Source organism: Mchenga conophoros, linkage group LG18 (genome assembly GCF_057382185.1).
Source record: "Mchenga conophoros isolate Kocher_MC1m ecotype Shallow Benthic linkage group LG18, M_conophoros_male_GT1.1, whole genome shotgun sequence".
Classification (NCBI taxonomy): Eukaryota; Metazoa; Chordata; class Actinopteri; order Cichliformes; family Cichlidae; genus Mchenga; species Mchenga conophoros.
Genome location: NC_140543.1, coordinates 24270732 through 24288699, shown reverse-complemented (window position 1 = coordinate 24288699; position 17968 = coordinate 24270732). Strand labels below are relative to the sequence as shown.

The following is a 17968-nucleotide window of genomic DNA, read 5'->3' as shown; positions in this document are numbered from 1 at the left end:
ACCGTTTAAGCACCAGCACCGTTTCAAAAGTACAGATTTGGCACCGGTATCAGATAAAACCTGAATGATACCCATCCCTAGTTGAGATTTGGTGATTATAGAGGCCATTTGAATACAGCGAGCTCTTTATCATGTTTGCACCAGAAATCAGAACTCATCAGACCAGGCATAATTTTTCATCGGCTGATGTTGAGCTTATTTGAATTGTAGCTTTAGTTTCCTGATCTTAGTTGAAAAGAGCGCCACTTGTTGTGGTCTTGTGCTGCTAAATTGTAGTTTCAAATCAAGGTTTCTCTTCACTGGTGTGATCATATGTGCCATATTTAAACTGAACTGTGCTCTAAATTTTCCCTTAAAAAAAAAAAGTGTGTTTGTTTTTTTTAAATATGCACATTTTCTCACAACAGAAAGAGAAGATCTGCTAACGGGGTATAAAATGAAAACCTCAAACTTGTAACTAGCGTGGCTAACATGCTACCCGTTCCTGCTGCTTTACTACATACTCACCAAGTAATCAAAGCTTATAGTAAATTAAATAACTTTACCTGTTAAACAGTTAAACAGCAAATGTGGGATAGACTGTGCTAAGGTTTAAGCTCACGAAGCTTGCCACCTTAAGTAGTTGTAGTTGCTCTTTTTAGAACATTGTAAAGTTGTATGTGAATGAGCACTGCCCTGTTTGGTGAGGCTGCCACTCCAGCCCAGTCTAACAAAAGTAGGCTTAATGGTTTTTCAGGAGATATTTCGCACATGATTATAAAAAGATAAATTAAATACTGTCTGGAAAGAATATGTTGGGATAATTATTTAATGTGGCTCTGGAAAAACCCTCTGTGCCATTTGTGCGTGATCCCCTGGAATAGAATAAAACCTTTTCCTCATCACTTGGCATTGCTGGACTCATCCCTCTGAATAGCTGCAATGGCAGGCTGTTTTGAGGTTGCTGTAGAGTTTTTATGACAGGCTGGGGAGGATTTTGGCAGCCTGTTGATGTGGTTGCTTTTTTGGTGACGTGTCCATGCCTGTGCCACATGCAGTAATTCGCACTGCATGTGTACACTAATACTCTATAAGTACATCTGGGTAACTCTAGCAATTACACCGGAGAGAAATCTCCCCCTTGGGTTTTACCTGACCTTTGCATAGTTGTTAATGATGCATCTAAATCAACAGCAGCTGATTGACATGTGTCGCCGTTGTTCTAAATTTGCTCTACAAGTTGCGTAAAAGGATTTCTTGCAGCCTCAAAATAGTTCCGAGTGGTCTAAGCAGTTGCCATTACCCTGAAATAAATTCATACCGCGTGTGCAACTGTTGTGGTTACCCAGAACAAGTTAAGTTCATGTCGCATATTGACATTATTGTCATTTTTAGTATGCAACGTAGTGTAAGGGAGCACCCAGGACTGTTATTTTTAACATTTGTGCTGACAGTACATTGATTTGGAACTTGTAAGGAGGGTTTAAAAAGACCCCTGCGTGTAACCGAAACCCTCTGGGTGCAACACGTGTGGTCGTGGATGGTGAACATGAGAGCCTGATCTGAATTGTGTCAAACACGCTGTTTGTATGACCTAGAATGTTAGTCAACACTTTAATTGTTAATGTGGTCATAAAATGTTATAGCTTGTTGTGTGTATGGCTGTTCAGTAAAGATATAAATGTTGATTTCATCAGTTCAGTTTGCCACTTAGTTCAGTTGTTTTTCATTTTATTTTAGTTTGGTCTCCATTATTTGTTAATGGCATTTGTGCAAAAAAATATCGACATTTGTAATATTTTTATCTGGTTTTTGTTTTTTTCTCCTTTTGTCTTCTTTCTGTGAAGCCCTGGACGGACCTGTGGGGTGTTTGACAATGAGATTGTCATGATGAATCACGTCTATAAAGAACGTTTCCCTAAGGTAGCTCCCTTTCTGTGTGAAAGTCTCATAATCAAAGTTAAAATCTTCAACTGCTCACTAAATGGATTAGAAATGTATGCAGTACTGGTTTAAACGAAGGCTTTCATTTTTGTTTCCCAGGCGACGGCCCAGATGGAGGGTCGACTGCTCGACATCATTGCAGAGTGTTCCCCGGACACCGCTCTGCCCCTGGCTGATGGTGTGCTTGGATTCATTCAGCACCAGCTGGTGGAGCTCGCCAGAGACTGTCTGGACAAGTCCCAGAATGGCCTGGTGACCTCCAGGTACTTCATGGAGCTGCAGGAGAAATTGGAGAAGCTGTTGCATGAGGTGGGTGTCTCTCATCTTTAGTAAATGATTTTTCATCTTTTTCATACAGAGAATTTTTTTTCTCTTCTTTTCTTTTTCAAACAGTCAGGGAGTGTTGGTTCTTTCTAAGATGTTTCTAGCTGGTGTTATTGTTGGTAGCTCAGGTTGCCCTCTGGGACATTGCATGCTGTACTATAGCAGCACTGAGGACACTGAACATTGAAATGAAAAGGCCCATTTCCTCTGTTAATATTCTGCTGATTCCACTCCATCCGTCAATAATGTTCTGTATTTTGTGTTATTACATAGGGGTGTGCAGTGGTCAAGTGTTCAGTTTTGTAATGATTGTGTATTCTACAGCAAAACAGTGGTTTAAATGATTATTTTGTCATATAATAATTTCTTTAATTAGTATATTCTTTGTGGCCACAGAAATAGTTTTGACCCTTCTCCACATGCTAAAATGCATATGTTGGGTTGCTTGCTAGTGTTGCTTTTTCATAAAGGTGTTTACAATTTTTTTTAGAGTGGATTTTTCTGTGTTTAGCAGGGCAAGAGTTTGTTTTAAACTGACTGCTGAATAATCGCTCCTCTGACTGTTTCACCACCTCTATCATACACTTTCTGAACCTGCTGTTTGATCAAAGCGCTGTTGGATTTAGATAAGCAAGAATGAGTGTTAAAAAGTCAAATGTTTTTCCATTATTTATAAGCCTGGCAGAGCATGCAGTGAGTATTGATTCAACATGTTGAAATACCAGCCCTTGAATCACCACCAGACAATGTAAGGGGATGAAATGGATGCTAAAAATATCACCCGACAAGTGCAGACAGCTTCTTTGGATGAGTTGTGGTGGCTCATGGCTTGTGTCAAATGGATTAGGTCACTATAATAATCACATCACTATTTGTTCTGTTCAGGCGTATGAGCGCTCAGAGAGCGAGGAGGTGACCATCATCACCAAACTGGTCAAGAAGATTCTCATCATCATCTCCAGGCCTGCCAGGCTGTTGGAGTGTCTGGTAAGACTCAATGACAGACGCAGTAATAATCACAGCTTTACGAGTGACGTAATAACACTATGTCCATCAGCTTAGATGCATGCGTGAAAGTTGACTCATACATGATGTTGACATCTTGTAGTAGCGATTAGTTTGTGCAGTAATAATAACCCAGCTTACTGTTTACTAAGCCAAGTTCACCTTGCTAGCCTGGGTCTGTTGTTAGTAAGGTGCCAGTGATGCTCCAGTTTTCCAGGCCAGAAAAAAAGCCCAGATTGGAGCAGAAACATTTTTCTGTCATTTTTCAGCATTTTTAATTGTATTACAATGTTTGATCCATCGTTTCCCGATGTAGTAGTTGAAGCTTTTCTACATATTATGTCAACAAAGTAATGTATATTTGAGTGAAACCTGAACTGTCTTTCCTTTATTTTTTTATATTTTGAATCCAGGAGTTTGATCCAGAGGAGTTTTACCAACGTTTGGAGGCTGCAGAGGGTCAAGCCAAAGTAGGACAAGGCATCAAAACTGATATTCCCAGATACATAATCAGCCAGCTGGGCCTTACCAGAGACCCCCTGGAAGGTGCAGATTTAAAAAAAATATATATATTTCTATCTCATTATTGCTTACTTCAGATAAATTTGAAAACCCTAATGCAGTTAGCTTAAATAAATCATTGTGAACTAATCTCGTAAGATACAGTGACAGTTTTGTGATTTTTAACTTTGATTCGCACTGGCGTTTAATAAAGTTGGATCTGTTTTGTCTGCTGCCGTTACAGAGATGGTTCATTTGGAGCATACTAGCCCGATTCACAGATCAGCGAGCAGAGAGTCTGATGACACTGGAGAGGCAACATCTGCACAGGTATAAGCTTACATTAAACGGTTACCAAATGCATACAGTGAACCCTAAAGTGACCCAGGAAGAACAGATGGCGCTCATGTCTCACGTATTTTAAAAATATTCCACATCCTTTAGATTAGATTTATTTGCTTTAAGATTGTCTTACTAGTTTTTAAGTCACCGAGTGGCAACCTTTGTTGATACGGTGTTGATTTCTTAGGGTTTTTTTCCATATCTGTCACACATAAATGATCATCAAAGAAATTTTATTACTAAACACTTCTAAACCTACCTAACCCTCTGTGAAAAAGTAATTGCCTCCTTAAATAATAAATTAACTGATTAACCACATTTTTTTTGAAAAACTGAATTTCATTTCACAAGCTGCATTCAGGCCTGGTTACGACCAGACCTGCTGAATCAAAAAGATCACTTAAATAGAAGCTGTCCATCAAAATGAGACGGGCACATCGTGTCACGATTTAAAGAAACAGTCGAGGGGAAAAAAAGTCACTGACATCTGCTAGTTTGGAAAGTTTGCCAAAGTGAACCACAGTGTGAGCCATTATCCACAATGGAGAAAACTTGGAACAATGGTGAACGTTCCCAGGAGTGACCTGCATTGAGGACTTATCACAAAAAAAACTAGAACATCATCTAAAAACATCCAATCCTCAGTTGCCTCAGTTAAGGTCAGAGGTTATCATTCAACAATAATGAAGAGATTCTACCAGAAAATCCTGAAGGAGGGTGTCTGGCCATTAGTTCATGGCGTAAACCAAAGATCACCTAGGTTATGTACCAGCACAATGATTCAAAACACACCAGCTAGTCCACCTCCGAATGGCTCAATAACAGCCTTTTTTTTTTTTTTTTTTTTTTTTTTTATAAATACAGTCCAGGCAAGTTTGGATAGTTTTTTTTTTTTCTTCTTAATGAATGAATGAATGAAATCATAATTAAGAAAATTTGGCTTGTCTTTGTTTAATATTAAAATTTGTTTGATCTGAAACATTGAAGTGTGACGCATATGTGAAAAACCTAAGAAGTTTGGAATAGGCAAATACCTTTCCACAGCACTGGATGTATTAGCAGGTTCCCAAAATCCCAGCCTTCAGCCTTTCACTGTGTGGATTTGGCATACTCTTTGCATCATTGTTGTTGTTGTTTTTTTGTTTTTTAAATCATTTTTCTCTAGCAATTTGTGTTGCGTGCATAAAAGATGCTCCAGTTGATAAAGCAGAGCTGAATTGTCTGTGACAGGATTAACTGTGGTGGGTGACGAACTTGACGGCTGTGGCATATGCACCAAAGAAATATTAAATGCCATTTGGCAGAGCATGCAGATTATTCTTGATTCAATGCTATTTAAGTGATAAATGGAGCTCTCGTTAACATGAAAAAAATTCTCCAAAAGTAACACAGCAGCTGTAATTTTTTTCCTCTCCCCCTTTCTCTTTCTCTCTCGTTGGGATTTGCGTGATTCAGAGCCGTGCAGCCTGCACCCCTCCTCGTAGGAAACCACTGGAAAGCGACTTTGAGACTATAAAGCTCATTAGCAACGGCGCCTATGGGTGAGTAAGACAGACTTCTTTGTTTGCGTTTGACTGAGTCAGTCGCACCAAGAACCACAGAGATCTAAATAAAAGTGGAAACTAAAATGTGGATGTGTTTTTGTAGTATTTTTGTGTTCAGGCTGGAATTAGTCAGGGCAGTTTCATTTCCAGTCTGAACTGATATTTACCACTATGTGATTCCCACAATTGATTTTCTTTGTATTATCTCCCTGCTTTCTTTGTTGATGATTGCTGATTATTTATTCTGTCTCTCTTTGTGTTGTCACTGCCTCTCCCCTTCCTTTTGCCTCTGTTCTCTTACACAGGGCCGTATTTCTGGTGCGCCACAAAGACACTCGTCAGCGTTTTGCTATGAAGAAGATCTACAGGCAGAATCTGATCCTTAGAAATCAAATCCAACAGGTGTTCGTAGAGCGAGACATCCTCACCTTTGCTGAAAACCCATTTGTGGTTTCCATGTTCTGCTCTTTTGAGACACGGAGGCACCTGTGCATGGTTATGGAATATGTGGAAGGTACAGTTGGCTCAGACTGTAGACACATAGAGACACATGCACACCAAGCTCTTATATATCTACCATACAAGGTACACCTTTAAGTCTAAGTCACCTGACCTGAAAGCGTTTTTCATGGTGGCCTCATTTGTGTTTTTAAGGTGGAGATTGTGCCAATCTGTTGAAGAATATCGGTGGGCCTCTGCCTGTGGACATGGCCAGGATGTATTTTGCTGAGACTGTCTTGGCTTTAGAGTACCTTCACAACTACGGCATTGTACACAGAGACCTCAAACCTGACAAGTGAGTCAGGCAAACGGATGAACAAGGAGAATATTCTTATTCCTTCCCCCCTCCCCCATATTTCTTGTGAACGCCTTAAGGCAGCGCTAAATAACTTAAAAGCTTTCATCATTTTTAAACTTGCAGTGATCTGTAGGGAGATGGAATCTTTCTGAAGATAGAGCAGAATATTTTCAAACTTTGAGTCTTTGATATTTTTTTTTTCTCTAAAGATGAAATTCCAGTGCTTTGAGGGCAAGCATTTGATGTAACATGAAACATTTCTGTGCTTACTTCCTTTGTAGTTTGCTGATCACCTCCATGGGACATATTAAACTGACAGACTTTGGACTTTCAAAGATTGGCCTAATGAACATGACAACCAACTTGTATGAAGGACACATTGAAAAGGATACCAGAGAATTCATTGACAAGCAGGTTTGTCTCTTCTCGCTTGTCTTTTTTTTTTCATCTCCTCTGATTTTGAGCTTCTCTAAAATCCGCCTTTTCTCTTTAACTCTGTTTTTTTTTTTAAACCTGTCTACAGGTGTGTGGTACTCCAGAATATATCGCTCCAGAGGTGATCCTGAGGCAGGGCTATGGGAAGCCTGTGGACTGGTGGGCCATGGGGATCATCCTTTATGAGTTCCTAGTGGGCTGTGTGCCTTTCTTTGGAGACACACCAGAGCAGCTCTTTGGTCAAGTGGTTAATGGTAGGAAATCTTTCAATTGAACTCATAGTTAGTTATTTTTATACACGTAAATCCAATCCATTTGTCATCCTCTCGCTCAAAATTCTGCAATAGATCTCTGTATTTTGGCACATCAGTCCCCTGGGCTTTGTAGATACCTTTAGTTCCCTTCGTTGCATTCTCTCCTGTGTTCAGATGATATTATCTGGCCGGATGGAGAGGATGCCCTGCCAGCTGATGCTCAGGACCTTATCACCAGACTTTTGAGGCAGAACCCTCTGGAGCGCCTGGGAACAGGTTGGTGACAGCATGATTGCTGATGGATGAAAAACCTTCTCTGGGCCTCGGGACAGTGTGACTCTGAGGTGGCCAGAAAAAGGCAAAAACATGCTTTTTGTGACAGATGTGTCACTGGGTGTCTTACCAGGAGGTCATAGTCTGCACAAGGCCTCATGTGGAGGAATTTAATTTTAAGAGTTTAAATAAAGTTGGCACAGGAATAAGGAAGGATTTGAGGTCTTCTGTGTGTTTATTTGGCAGATTATTCATTAATAGAATTTTACATTAACCAGGCTTGATAAAATTGTTTCCCATAGACCTCCCATAGAGACAGAGAGGTCGACTAGTTCACAGTAATCAATAAGCTCTCTAGAGCTTTCTGACTTGAATGTTTTAGACTTCAAATTTCCACTGTTTTGACTTCTTTACACTTTGTTTGTGTTTAGGTCACTGTATGGGTTAGGACCTCTTTACTTTTCAGGCCTTTTAATTATGCACACTTTCAAAAGATCATTAAGGTCAGCTGACCAGATGCTTTTGGTTGTACCGGGAAGCTGGTTAAACCACAGATCAGGCCTTTGCTGTAACTGCAGGTAAACTTTGAAGCAGTCCGTTACACTTAAGTTATTTGAAAACTCATTTTTACTCTTGACATTTAAACCTGACTGAGACTTGAAATTTAATGTCTTATTGCATCCTATGTTGCACAGCACTAAATGCTTGTTTTTAAATTTTCTTATTAATTAACTTGAATTTATAGAAAATAGCAGCAAATTAGTTTTACAATAAGCATAAAGCCAGAGACCAGGAGAATGGAATGAAATTCAGTTAAGTTTTATTTATATAGCACCAAATCATGGCAACAGATGCCTCAAGGCGCCTCAGTGCAACAAAGAGTCTGGCTGGGGATCAGACAAGCTCAGACTCAAGTCTGGGGACCTCGATGCCCATATTTGAGTTTAATAACTTCTTTCTCCAGGTGGGGCCACTGAGGTAAAGATGCACAATTTCTTCCTTGGCCTGGACTGGAATGGTCTCCTGAGGCAGAAAGCTGAATTCATCCCACAGTTAGAGAGCGAGGAGGACACCAGCTACTTTGACAGTATGTGGATTTACTGACTGTGGGCCTTTTATGAAGTAGATGCACTGCATTGTTAAAAACCTGTGAGGAGAAATTCATTTGGAAATGAGCTCTCAGAAAATGGATGATTTTATGAGCTAAATTTGTAGCAATGCAGCATGGTGGTAGTTTTAATTTGGATAGGAAACTGTTCCCAGTTTGTAATCATTTATTGCATGCCACCATGTTTCCCTCCAGCCCGATCAGAGCGATACTGTCATCTGGGCTCAGATGACGATGAAACAAATGATGATGAATCATCTCTGGAGCTACGACAGTTCTCCTCTGTAGCCCACCGCTTCAGCAAGGTACTCGTTACTACCCATGAGTTATAATCAATATTAATACCTGGCTCATGGAACAAAGCAAGACTTTTTGTTTTGGTGTTGTAATTTGGTTAATGAAATACCTCTGGTTATTTGTAGGATATAAAAAAAAAAAACCCCTTCTTCTTTAATCCATGCCACCTTTTTCCTCTTAAACTCCAGGTGTACAGCAGCACAGAGCACCTGTCCACCTCCACTCCATCCAACCTGAGCCTGTCGTCATCAGACCGAAGCCACAGCGAGGAGAAGGAGGACCGATGGGAGGGCAGGGGAGTCCTTTCCCCTGGTGACGGACACAAACATTTGGCGAGTGCAGACAAGAGGGCAGATGGACACAGGGGGAGGTGAGAGCATGGAACAAGGGAGAGTGATGTCCTTATTATGAGAACAAAACTATCACAGCCCTCTCTGTATTCACAAAATATAATAGTCTCTCGTATTGGGTTGAAGCGTTTCCTATTTCAAAAGGGCAAATTTTATAGAGGTCTTTTCACGTCGTTTTGTATTAAACCAATGAGCCATTCTAAAGTTTCCCCAGTTGGATGTTTTCTTGCGTGCATGTCAGATGGAGGCCTTTACATTGCCCACGGGTGTAAACACAAGTGATATATCCATTCAGTGTTTACTGAAGCCTCCCTGTGTGGTGCTGAATGGAGTGAACCATTAAACCATAAAAGAGAAACAGGATATCTAAGAAGAAAATTGATTAAAAACCACAAAATACCAAATAAGCTCATTTTGCTGCAGTTTTCGAATAAAATATTTAGGGCTGCAGCTATTGATTATTTCATTAATTTAGTAAAAGCCTTGACATAAGAACACCCCAAGCCCCCCTTTAGACTTCCCAGTGTTTACTGCTTCCATATAAAAAGGACGGCTGGAGTCAGCCTTCAGCTCATCTTCCTATTTTAATGTAGCTTTACTTCTGTAGCTTTAGAGCTGATTTTTTTGCTGTGTAAAGTAAATGGGGGTGGATGAAGAGGCCTTTCTTAATGTCTGAGTTTGTTGATCAGGTGCTTCAATGAAGGACTCTCACTAGCTGTTTCCCAGTAATGGTTTTAATGGTGATTACAGGAACAGAGCTGCTGTTTTGGACACTAGAAACACTTTTGTCTTTCACTAAACCTGAGCTCAACATCTCAGTATCAACTTGTTAAACTGTGTCATCATCACTATTGTTGTTGTTGTGTTATCAGTGTTAAACACTTTTGTTAAATGTTAAATCGTTTACCACAGAGCCGTGTGCATCGAAGCAAAGAATGTGCGTCAAGCATTTTTTTTTTTTTTAATTTAAAATAATTGAATCATTCACATTACTCAGTGACTCGTTGCAGCCCTATAAGTAATGCACTTTTTAAAAAACGTAGTGGCAGTTCTTCTTGTTTTTATTGTTGAAAGACATTTATTGTGTAGTTAGGAAGGAAACTGTTGTTTACTGCCCAATTTCTAAAAGAGAAACTTAGCTAAAATCTGCATTTTTATTGGACCTGCATTTTACCTTTATCTTTCTCAGTCTCCGTCCACGTGCGTCATCCAGCTCCTCACAGTCAGAACGCAGCACCAGCCCACTGGTAATGAACAACACCCAGAGCTTTGACATCATGCCTCGAGTTGCCATCCCTGCTGATGAGGAGGGTAAGAGTATAATAAATGCAGAAACTACCTTATCTACTTTTTTTTTTTTGCTGCTGTGAAACACTAGTACTCACACATTGTACCCACTATTGTAGATGGGATGGTTTCCAACCTGCGCCGCATCCGTCTCCGGAGCAACAGCACAGGTACGAGGCCATCCTTCAGGAGGGGGGCATCTCGACGCATCGCACATCAGTTAGAGACCCCAGAGAAACCCAGGTCCCCCTCTGGAAAAGTCCCCAAGTCTGCATCAGTCTCTGGCCTTTCACTCATCATTACCCCAGGTATCTTTGCAGGATGAATGCATTATAGAAAGTGTTTGGAATTAAAAGAAAATGGTGACAAGAAACGAGTGTTCATGTATTCACAGTGCCCTCTACAGCCTAATATTGTGTAATTATTGTAAATATTGTAAAACACATTATTTATATTGAAGTCAAGATTAGAACAGTGTTTGTTTGGTTTTAATTACTGGATGCAGCATTTTAAAAACAGTAGTGCTTACACTTTATAAAGACTCAGCTGTGTTTCTTCCTGCTTCTCTTCTGCTCCTAACTAGATGACTCAGGAGGTCCTCCTACGAGCCCCAAATCTTCTTTGTCCTTATCATCCAACCCCTCGTCCAGAGACTCGTCTCCCAGCCGCGATCTGTCCGTCAATGTCAGCTGCCTCAGGCCTCCGGTGGTTATCCACAGCTCTGGGAAAAGGTTTGGGTTTGCGCTGCGAGCCATCAGAGTCTACATGGGAGACAGTGACGTCTACACCGTTCATCACATGGTCTGGGTATGTGATCTTATCTGGTACTGACTAGATTTATACTATATTGGGAATCAAAAGCATAGATGTTTAAATAACTTTATGGCCTCTTTTTCTGCGCTGGCCCTAAAAATGAGTGAAATCAGCATCACCAAGCTCAGCAACATGCAAACACTGAGAGGCTGTTTGCTAGTTTTTAGGTATGCGTAGGTATAATTTAAAACCAAATGACTCAAAATAGTTTCCAGCACATGGCAAAGAAATTGTGCCATCTGCTGGTTTCCTGTTGGAACATGTCAAACTTTTTCTTTTACTGAACTGAGGTTTTAAACAAAGCTTATGCAATTTGGTATGATTCGTTTTACATTCTCGTGATTTGACAACAGCTGCTTCACTCAACCAGAAAGCCAATAGTCAGACTCATAGAACCCCAAAAATTGACCCTCCTCACTCTTTTTAAAAAAAAAAGCCTTTATAAAAGCTTCTTCATAGCCTTTCACTTTATAGGAGAACTCTGTGGTCATAATATGATGGACATGGTCAACAACAATACTCAGACAGGCTGCTGCATGTAAACGATGCTTAGTCAGTACTAAGAGGCCCAAGCAGCCAAAAAAATATTCCCCACACCATTACACCACACTGAACCGTTATTATAAGGCATGATGGATCGATGCTTTGTCAACCATCTGAACGTTGCAGCAGAAATTGAGACTCATCTCCCAACATTTTTCCAATCTTCTGTTGGCCAGTTTTGGTAAACCTGTGTGAATTGTAGCCTCAGTTTTCTGTTCAGGAACAGGAGTGGCACCCACTATGGTCTGCTTCAAGGTTCAGAGATGCTCTAATTAGATTCATATGAGTCTGTATATACCTTAACATTCACAAACGCTTGACTCTCATCTGGTCCTGAGGTGGGGTTGAAAATTTTAATTGTGCACTCACTGTCAGAGCCCTGAAGCTGTAGGACAAGCTGACTGATGAAATCAAGTCAGCAGACGCAGCGACCTCTCTTAAATTTCTTCAAGAAGCATACCTTTATTTATGAAACCTTTATGCTGCCGTGATACTTTGTTGCTATACATGGCATTTTTTTCACACAACAAGTTTAAACTAAGTAAACCAAAAACACTAGTTTTACTAATTGCATAGGTGAAACGCAGCAACAGCCATTTAGATGGTTGCTTTACCAGTAATTGTGAGGTTGTGTCTGTTTGGATCTAGTGCGTTGAGGAGGGCAGTCCTGCACACGAGGCAGGATTGAGGGCAGGTGACCTCATCACTCACGTCAACGGAGAGTCAGTCCAGGGTCTCGTACACACTGAGGTGGTGGAGCTTTTGCTTAAGGTATGTGGATAACGTGTTTTGTTTCGGGGGTTTTTGTTGCTTTTTTTAAAATGATCATTATAATGTATGGAAGATTAAAACTGTCAAATTAAAGAAAGAATTTAAATAGAAATTTCAATTTTTTATTTTATTTTATTTTTTTGCGACAGAGTGGCAACAAGGTGACCCTCCAAACCACTGCTCTGGAGAACACTTCTATCAAGGTTGGACCTGCTAGAAAAGCGAGCTACAAGGCCAAGATGGCCCGGCGGAGCAAAAAGAGCAAGAGGAAGGACGGACAAGACAGGTACACGGGCGAGAATGAAATCATATTGAAGAATTGGACGTTTTACTCCTCCTTGAAGCCTCATGTTAGATCTCAGATAAATAGCAGAGTTCCTATTTGCTGATTTTGCAATTATAAAGTCGGCAAATGGAAAAAAAGGATTTTTTTTTTTTCATTCTGCAAGTCTGATTCGTGCATTAAAAACCTTAAAGCCTCCGAAAAGCTTTTTGTAAGAGAGACGGAGTGATGCTCCTAGAGAAGCTTTGATTAGCATTACAGTAACACGAGTTGGCTCCTTGTCTCAGATGTAAATGATGTAAATTTGCTTTTTTACAAATTTTTTTTTTTATTAATTTACTTTTGTAGCAGACGACGCAGCATCTTGAAGAAGCTGTCTAAGCATACACCGCCTCCACCCATGCAGAGCAGTCGTAGCTTCTCTTCGGGGTTCCACCAATCATCTAGTGACAGCCTCTCTGGCTCACCAACACAAAGCCTCTCTCCTGGGCCTTCAACACCTTGTCGCTCCCCAGCCCCTGACCACTCTGGAGGTGAGAGAAGAGGACAATCGTTCTTGTAGTGATGTAGTTGTCTCTTTCTGGAGGAAGTGTATCCACTAAATCTAAACTCTTTTTTTTTTTTTTGTTAGATTCAAGTTCTTCTCCTTGCTCCAGCTCTCCAAACTCGCCCGTACCGCAGGCTCGTCCCAGTTCTCTTCACGTCTTGGGTCGCTACACGAAAGCTGGTCGTTGCAAGTCCACCAGCAGCATCCCTCCTTCGCCTCTGGCCTGTATCCCACCACCCCAATCTCTTTCTCCTCAATGCTCGCCATCTAGCCTCCCAAGTCACCCCAAGTCCCTGCACAGTTTTCACGGCAAGACTTTGTCACCTCCTACAATCGCTCGTCATTCTGTGCGTCCTCGCAGCGCAGAACCGCCGCGCTCACCGCTGCTCAAGAGAGTTCAGTCAGCAGAGAAACTGACTGGTGACAAGATGACTGGGGGTTACCACGGAGATAGGAAGGCTTACAGCACCCGACGTCACACTATGGAGGTGCCCTTGTCTGAGGGAGAGGGGCTGGAGGACCTAGAGGGAGACAAAGCTACAGGGTTTGTTTGCGTAGGCGAGCACGGCCGCCAGGGCCTACACATTGGAGGGCAGAGAGGCCACCAGGACACAGCCAGCGGAGGCAGCGATCACCACCGCTCTGCTGCCTTGCCACAACAGCGCAGCACCAACAACCACTCAAAAGAGATGGTGGTGATGAGGAAGCTGGCTCTATCAGAGCGCAGAGACTCCTTCAAGAAACAGGAGGCGGTCCAGGAAGTGAACTTTGACGACTTGGAGGAGGCGGCTCTAAGCCCCACGCTTCCTGTCACACAGTCAAAGGCGTTCAAGGCATCCTGGATCAACTCGTCACAGTCGGAACCCAGCAGCAAGCTGGGATCACAGGGTACCACACCGCAGAAAACCAAGTCAAAAGACAAAGAAGGGCGTTAGTTGTTCAGTTCTATTTTGCAGGGATCACAGGTCAGAGAAGATGAGGCTTTGACCTGCTATCGTACTTGCATTTAAAGGCCTTGCATGTGTCCAGAAAACTGTGACCAAGTCCCACATCATCACAGAAACAAAGAGTCTGCATTTCTCAGTACCACACGCATCCTCCAACACTGTTAACAGATTAATGACTGCCAAACGAAGTTTACTTCAGAGTTGCTCGATTTCTCTCTCGGTTCTCAAATCACTGTGGCGCCTCTAACGGATGTAATTATAAATATTTGTTGTTTTAAACGAAGAAACTTATTTATGACTTTTTAATGATTATTTGTTTTTGTTTTGTTGTTTTTTAATTTGTTTGTTTGTTTGTTTTTTAAGTTGCTATAAATGCCTCGGACGCTTCAGCTGTTCTAATTTTAGGAAGTGCACAGGAGAAAAGCCAGGCAACAACTTCTCAGTGTAGTCTTAGTAGGTGTGGAGGGAAAACAAAGATAATATTAGTCAATATTGCAATATTCATATGATTCTTTTTTTTTTATACTGTTGTGTGTGTGCGTGCGTGCGTGTGTAACGGGATGTTGTTTCATATACAGACTGTAGTGCTCATCCTGCACTGTATATGCTAAAAAGTTCCATAACACGTTTTTTGCTGCCTCTCTGAAGAAATCTATCATGCGGATTGTGATCGTGACGATTCGGAGTCATTGTTTCTCGACGCAGGGCATGTACAAATCGGGACAAAAGGAAAAATAACAACATTGCAACAGTTGTCAGCTAAGCTGTGGCGCCAAAGCATGGTTTAGCTTAATAATAGGTACTGTAGTTGTACATAAGAAGCCTCATGTATGCTTGGGTCTACCGCCACTGGCTGTCCTGTTTTTTTTTGTTTTGTTTTTTTGTATCCGTGCTGCCACCCGTCTGTAAGTTGTTTAAATTATAACCTGATCAACACGCAGGTGTGTAGATAAAGCTTAGTGGCTACCTTCCCGGCTGCTGCATCCGACCTCCGATACCTTTGTGAACCTAACCTCCGTCCAGCTCCTTACAAGCGTAGTCTAGCAGAAGTGTTTGCACAAGTCATAGCTGCCGTGTAACAGTGAGAGTACATTTATATTTCAGGGTGATCTCTTTCTCTGTGGGATTCAGAAATTGTACAGTGGATGCAACAAACAAATCTGGCTCACTTGGCTGTTTTTTTTGTTTTGTTTTTTTTATGTGTTTTATGGATGAATGTTTACATTTCAATGCAAATATGTGGGTGGACTTCAGTGGAATCTGTTAAATTATTGTATGGGGAAAAAAGAGAGGGAAGGCGCAGGAGAGGCAGACCTGAGGCCCTGGGTGGATGAAGGAATGATTCAGTGGTAATCTCCTTTTTGTATATTTTGATATGGAAACAGTCTTGTTGCAGTACTAATTACCTATGCTGTTGTATATCATATAAACAATGGTGGACCTTATAACAGCTATCAGTGAAATGTAAGGGTGGATGGACTCGTGTAAGATGTGAGTTAAGTGGCATGGCTTTAATCCCAAGTTGCGATTGACTGTAAAGAGTTGTGCATCTTTTACATCCCAGTAAATCTCCACGGTTTTACTCTGTTTGAGAGCTTGGAAGTTTTGTTGGATAGGCCTTGAATTCTTGAATTTGAGGCTTTCAGCTTTAAAAATTTGTTTTTTACGGTGAGATATAAACAAATGGTATTTGGTTTTCCATTATGTACTCTTTAACTAGTTTTTACTTAAAAAAAAAAAAAATTCTAATCCTGTTCTTGTTTTTGTTTTGTTTTATTAGTAGTATTGTTTTACTCCCAAGAACTGTTTGGATTGGCAACTAAAAAAAATCAAACAAAGTGGTTAGAGAAGAGGAATTTGTTGATTGTTCCTCTTTTTGTGAAGGTTCACATCTATGTTTTGCAGTCAAGGGAGATTTAAATAAGGATTTCTCAAAGAATTTCAGCATATTGAACCTTGGATAAAGGTTATGTTGTGTGAATGAAAACGTAGACCTTTTTTCACTGTACTTTAGGGAGAAATGTGTGTATGTGCGTTTTATCACTAAATTTCTGATGCAATATACATTTTAATATGTTCTTAGTGTTGAATTGCTTTATTTTTCATTGTAGTATCCCATGACTTTTGTTGGGTCACCCTGTTAAACTTTTATAAATCAGGCACAGGTCTGAGCAGCAGCCCATTTTGCATCAAATGAAGCGTCAGAGTGAACTCCTTGTCTCTGATCGGTTTGTGCGTTCATGTGTATGACAAATTCACTGTAACAGCCCCCACCCTTCACATTTTTCACTTGTGTTTTTGTATTGGTGTGCCCCACCACCATCACCACTCAACCCCCTTGTCTCTACGTGGCAAACTGCCCTTTGTGAAATGCCTACCATGTGGGTATCTGGTGCAGACTGGTGTGACATTGTCTGTTATTCTCTTGTCTCAACAGTGCTTGAAATAAATGAATTTCCAGAGGACTGGAAAGTCCAAGACTACAAGACGTTGCACTTGTCATTTGTCCTCCTATAATAATATTTGCACATTTACAGTACTGTATCAAAAAAAATTATAGTTTTTCTTACTTCGTGCACCCTTTTCTTAATTATTTGCTTCCAAGGAGACAAACTTTCTTGTAATTCTTTAAGTGCTCTGGAGCAATAGTTCTCCATGATTTCTGAAGGTCTTTTCAAAGTTTTTGGGGGGGGCGTTGGCGCCTTTTTTTAAAATCATTTTCAGTCCAGTCCTTGTACCCGACCATTTTAAAAGGAATTTTTTCTTTTTCCAATTTAAAAAAAAAAAAAAAAAGACCAGTGTTGTGTAGCTGAAAACTTTGAACATCTTAGCATGGTATGCAGCAGGTCCTTAAAACATTTGAGGAAACTGGACAGTGGGAGACAAAATAAGAAGCAGCAAATGGTAAATGGCCTGTATTTATATAGCGCTTTACTAGTCCCTAAGGACCCCAAAGCGCTTTACATATCCAGTCATCCACCCATTCACGCACACATTCACACACTGGTGATGGCAAGCTACATTGTAGCCACAGCCACCCTGGGGTGCACTGACAGAGGCGAGGCTGCCAGACACTGGCGCCACCGGGCCCTCTGACCACCACCAGTAGGCAACGGGTGAAGTGTCTTGCCCAAGGACACAACGACCAAGACTGTCCAAGCCGGGGCTCGAACCGGCAACCTTCCGATTACAAGGCGAACTCCCAACTCTTGAGCCACGATCGCCCCGTGTAGTTAATCTACAAACTACAGCAGATGAACCTGAAAATCATGTCCTTAAAAATGGGGAAAAGATCCTCAAAGACCTGACACAGGACTCGGATACCTCTATCCCTTTTAGTTGATCCATCACTGTTCACTGAAACCTCATCAGAGGCTGTGTTAGAGATCAAAGTGATGGAATTATGAATGCAAAAAGGAGCCTCAGATTTTAATCAACCATTTGGAATGCATCTAATGAGCAACAGCTTCGTTTTCAAGCATGACAATGATCCCAAACATCCTGCCAATTACAGGTAGGAATCACCAGTATGCAACCAGCTGCCAGCGAGCTTGAATTGCGCTAATCTATAAAGACTCTTCACAGTCATGGCAGCATGTTGGCAATCTGCCTGTATTTATAA

General features: G+C 41.1%; 1 protein-coding gene across 4 annotated transcripts in view; it reads left to right on the top strand.

The window, feature by feature from the left end:
* Positions 1–16832, top strand: part of mast3a (microtubule associated serine/threonine kinase 3a) — a 30414-nt gene extending 13582 nt beyond the window's left edge. For all 4 annotated transcript variants that reach the window (XM_085253362.1, XM_085253363.1, XM_085253361.1 and 1 more), the window contains 21 exons: positions 1827–1902; positions 2023–2232; positions 3133–3234; positions 3666–3798; positions 3998–4083; positions 5551–5636; positions 5945–6153; positions 6294–6435; positions 6720–6852; positions 6962–7127; positions 7302–7403; positions 8365–8487; positions 8704–8813; positions 8994–9175; positions 10345–10466; positions 10562–10750; positions 11026–11249; positions 12447–12569; positions 12719–12855; positions 13201–13385; positions 13484–16832. In XM_085253362.1, coding sequence (XP_085109488.1) covers positions 1827–1902; positions 2023–2232; positions 3133–3234; positions 3666–3798; positions 3998–4083; positions 5551–5636; positions 5945–6153; positions 6294–6435; positions 6720–6852; positions 6962–7127; positions 7302–7403; positions 8365–8487; positions 8704–8813; positions 8994–9175; positions 10345–10466; positions 10562–10750; positions 11026–11249; positions 12447–12569; positions 12719–12855; positions 13201–13385; positions 13484–14334 — 3691 coding nt within the window. In that variant the 3' untranslated portion in view covers positions 14335–16832. The remainder of the gene's footprint in view (positions 1–1826; positions 1903–2022; positions 2233–3132; positions 3235–3665; positions 3799–3997; positions 4084–5550; positions 5637–5944; positions 6154–6293; positions 6436–6719; positions 6853–6961; positions 7128–7301; positions 7404–8364; positions 8488–8703; positions 8814–8993; positions 9176–10344; positions 10467–10561; positions 10751–11025; positions 11250–12446; positions 12570–12718; positions 12856–13200; positions 13386–13483) is intronic.
* Positions 16833–17968: the final 1136 nt, after the last annotated feature.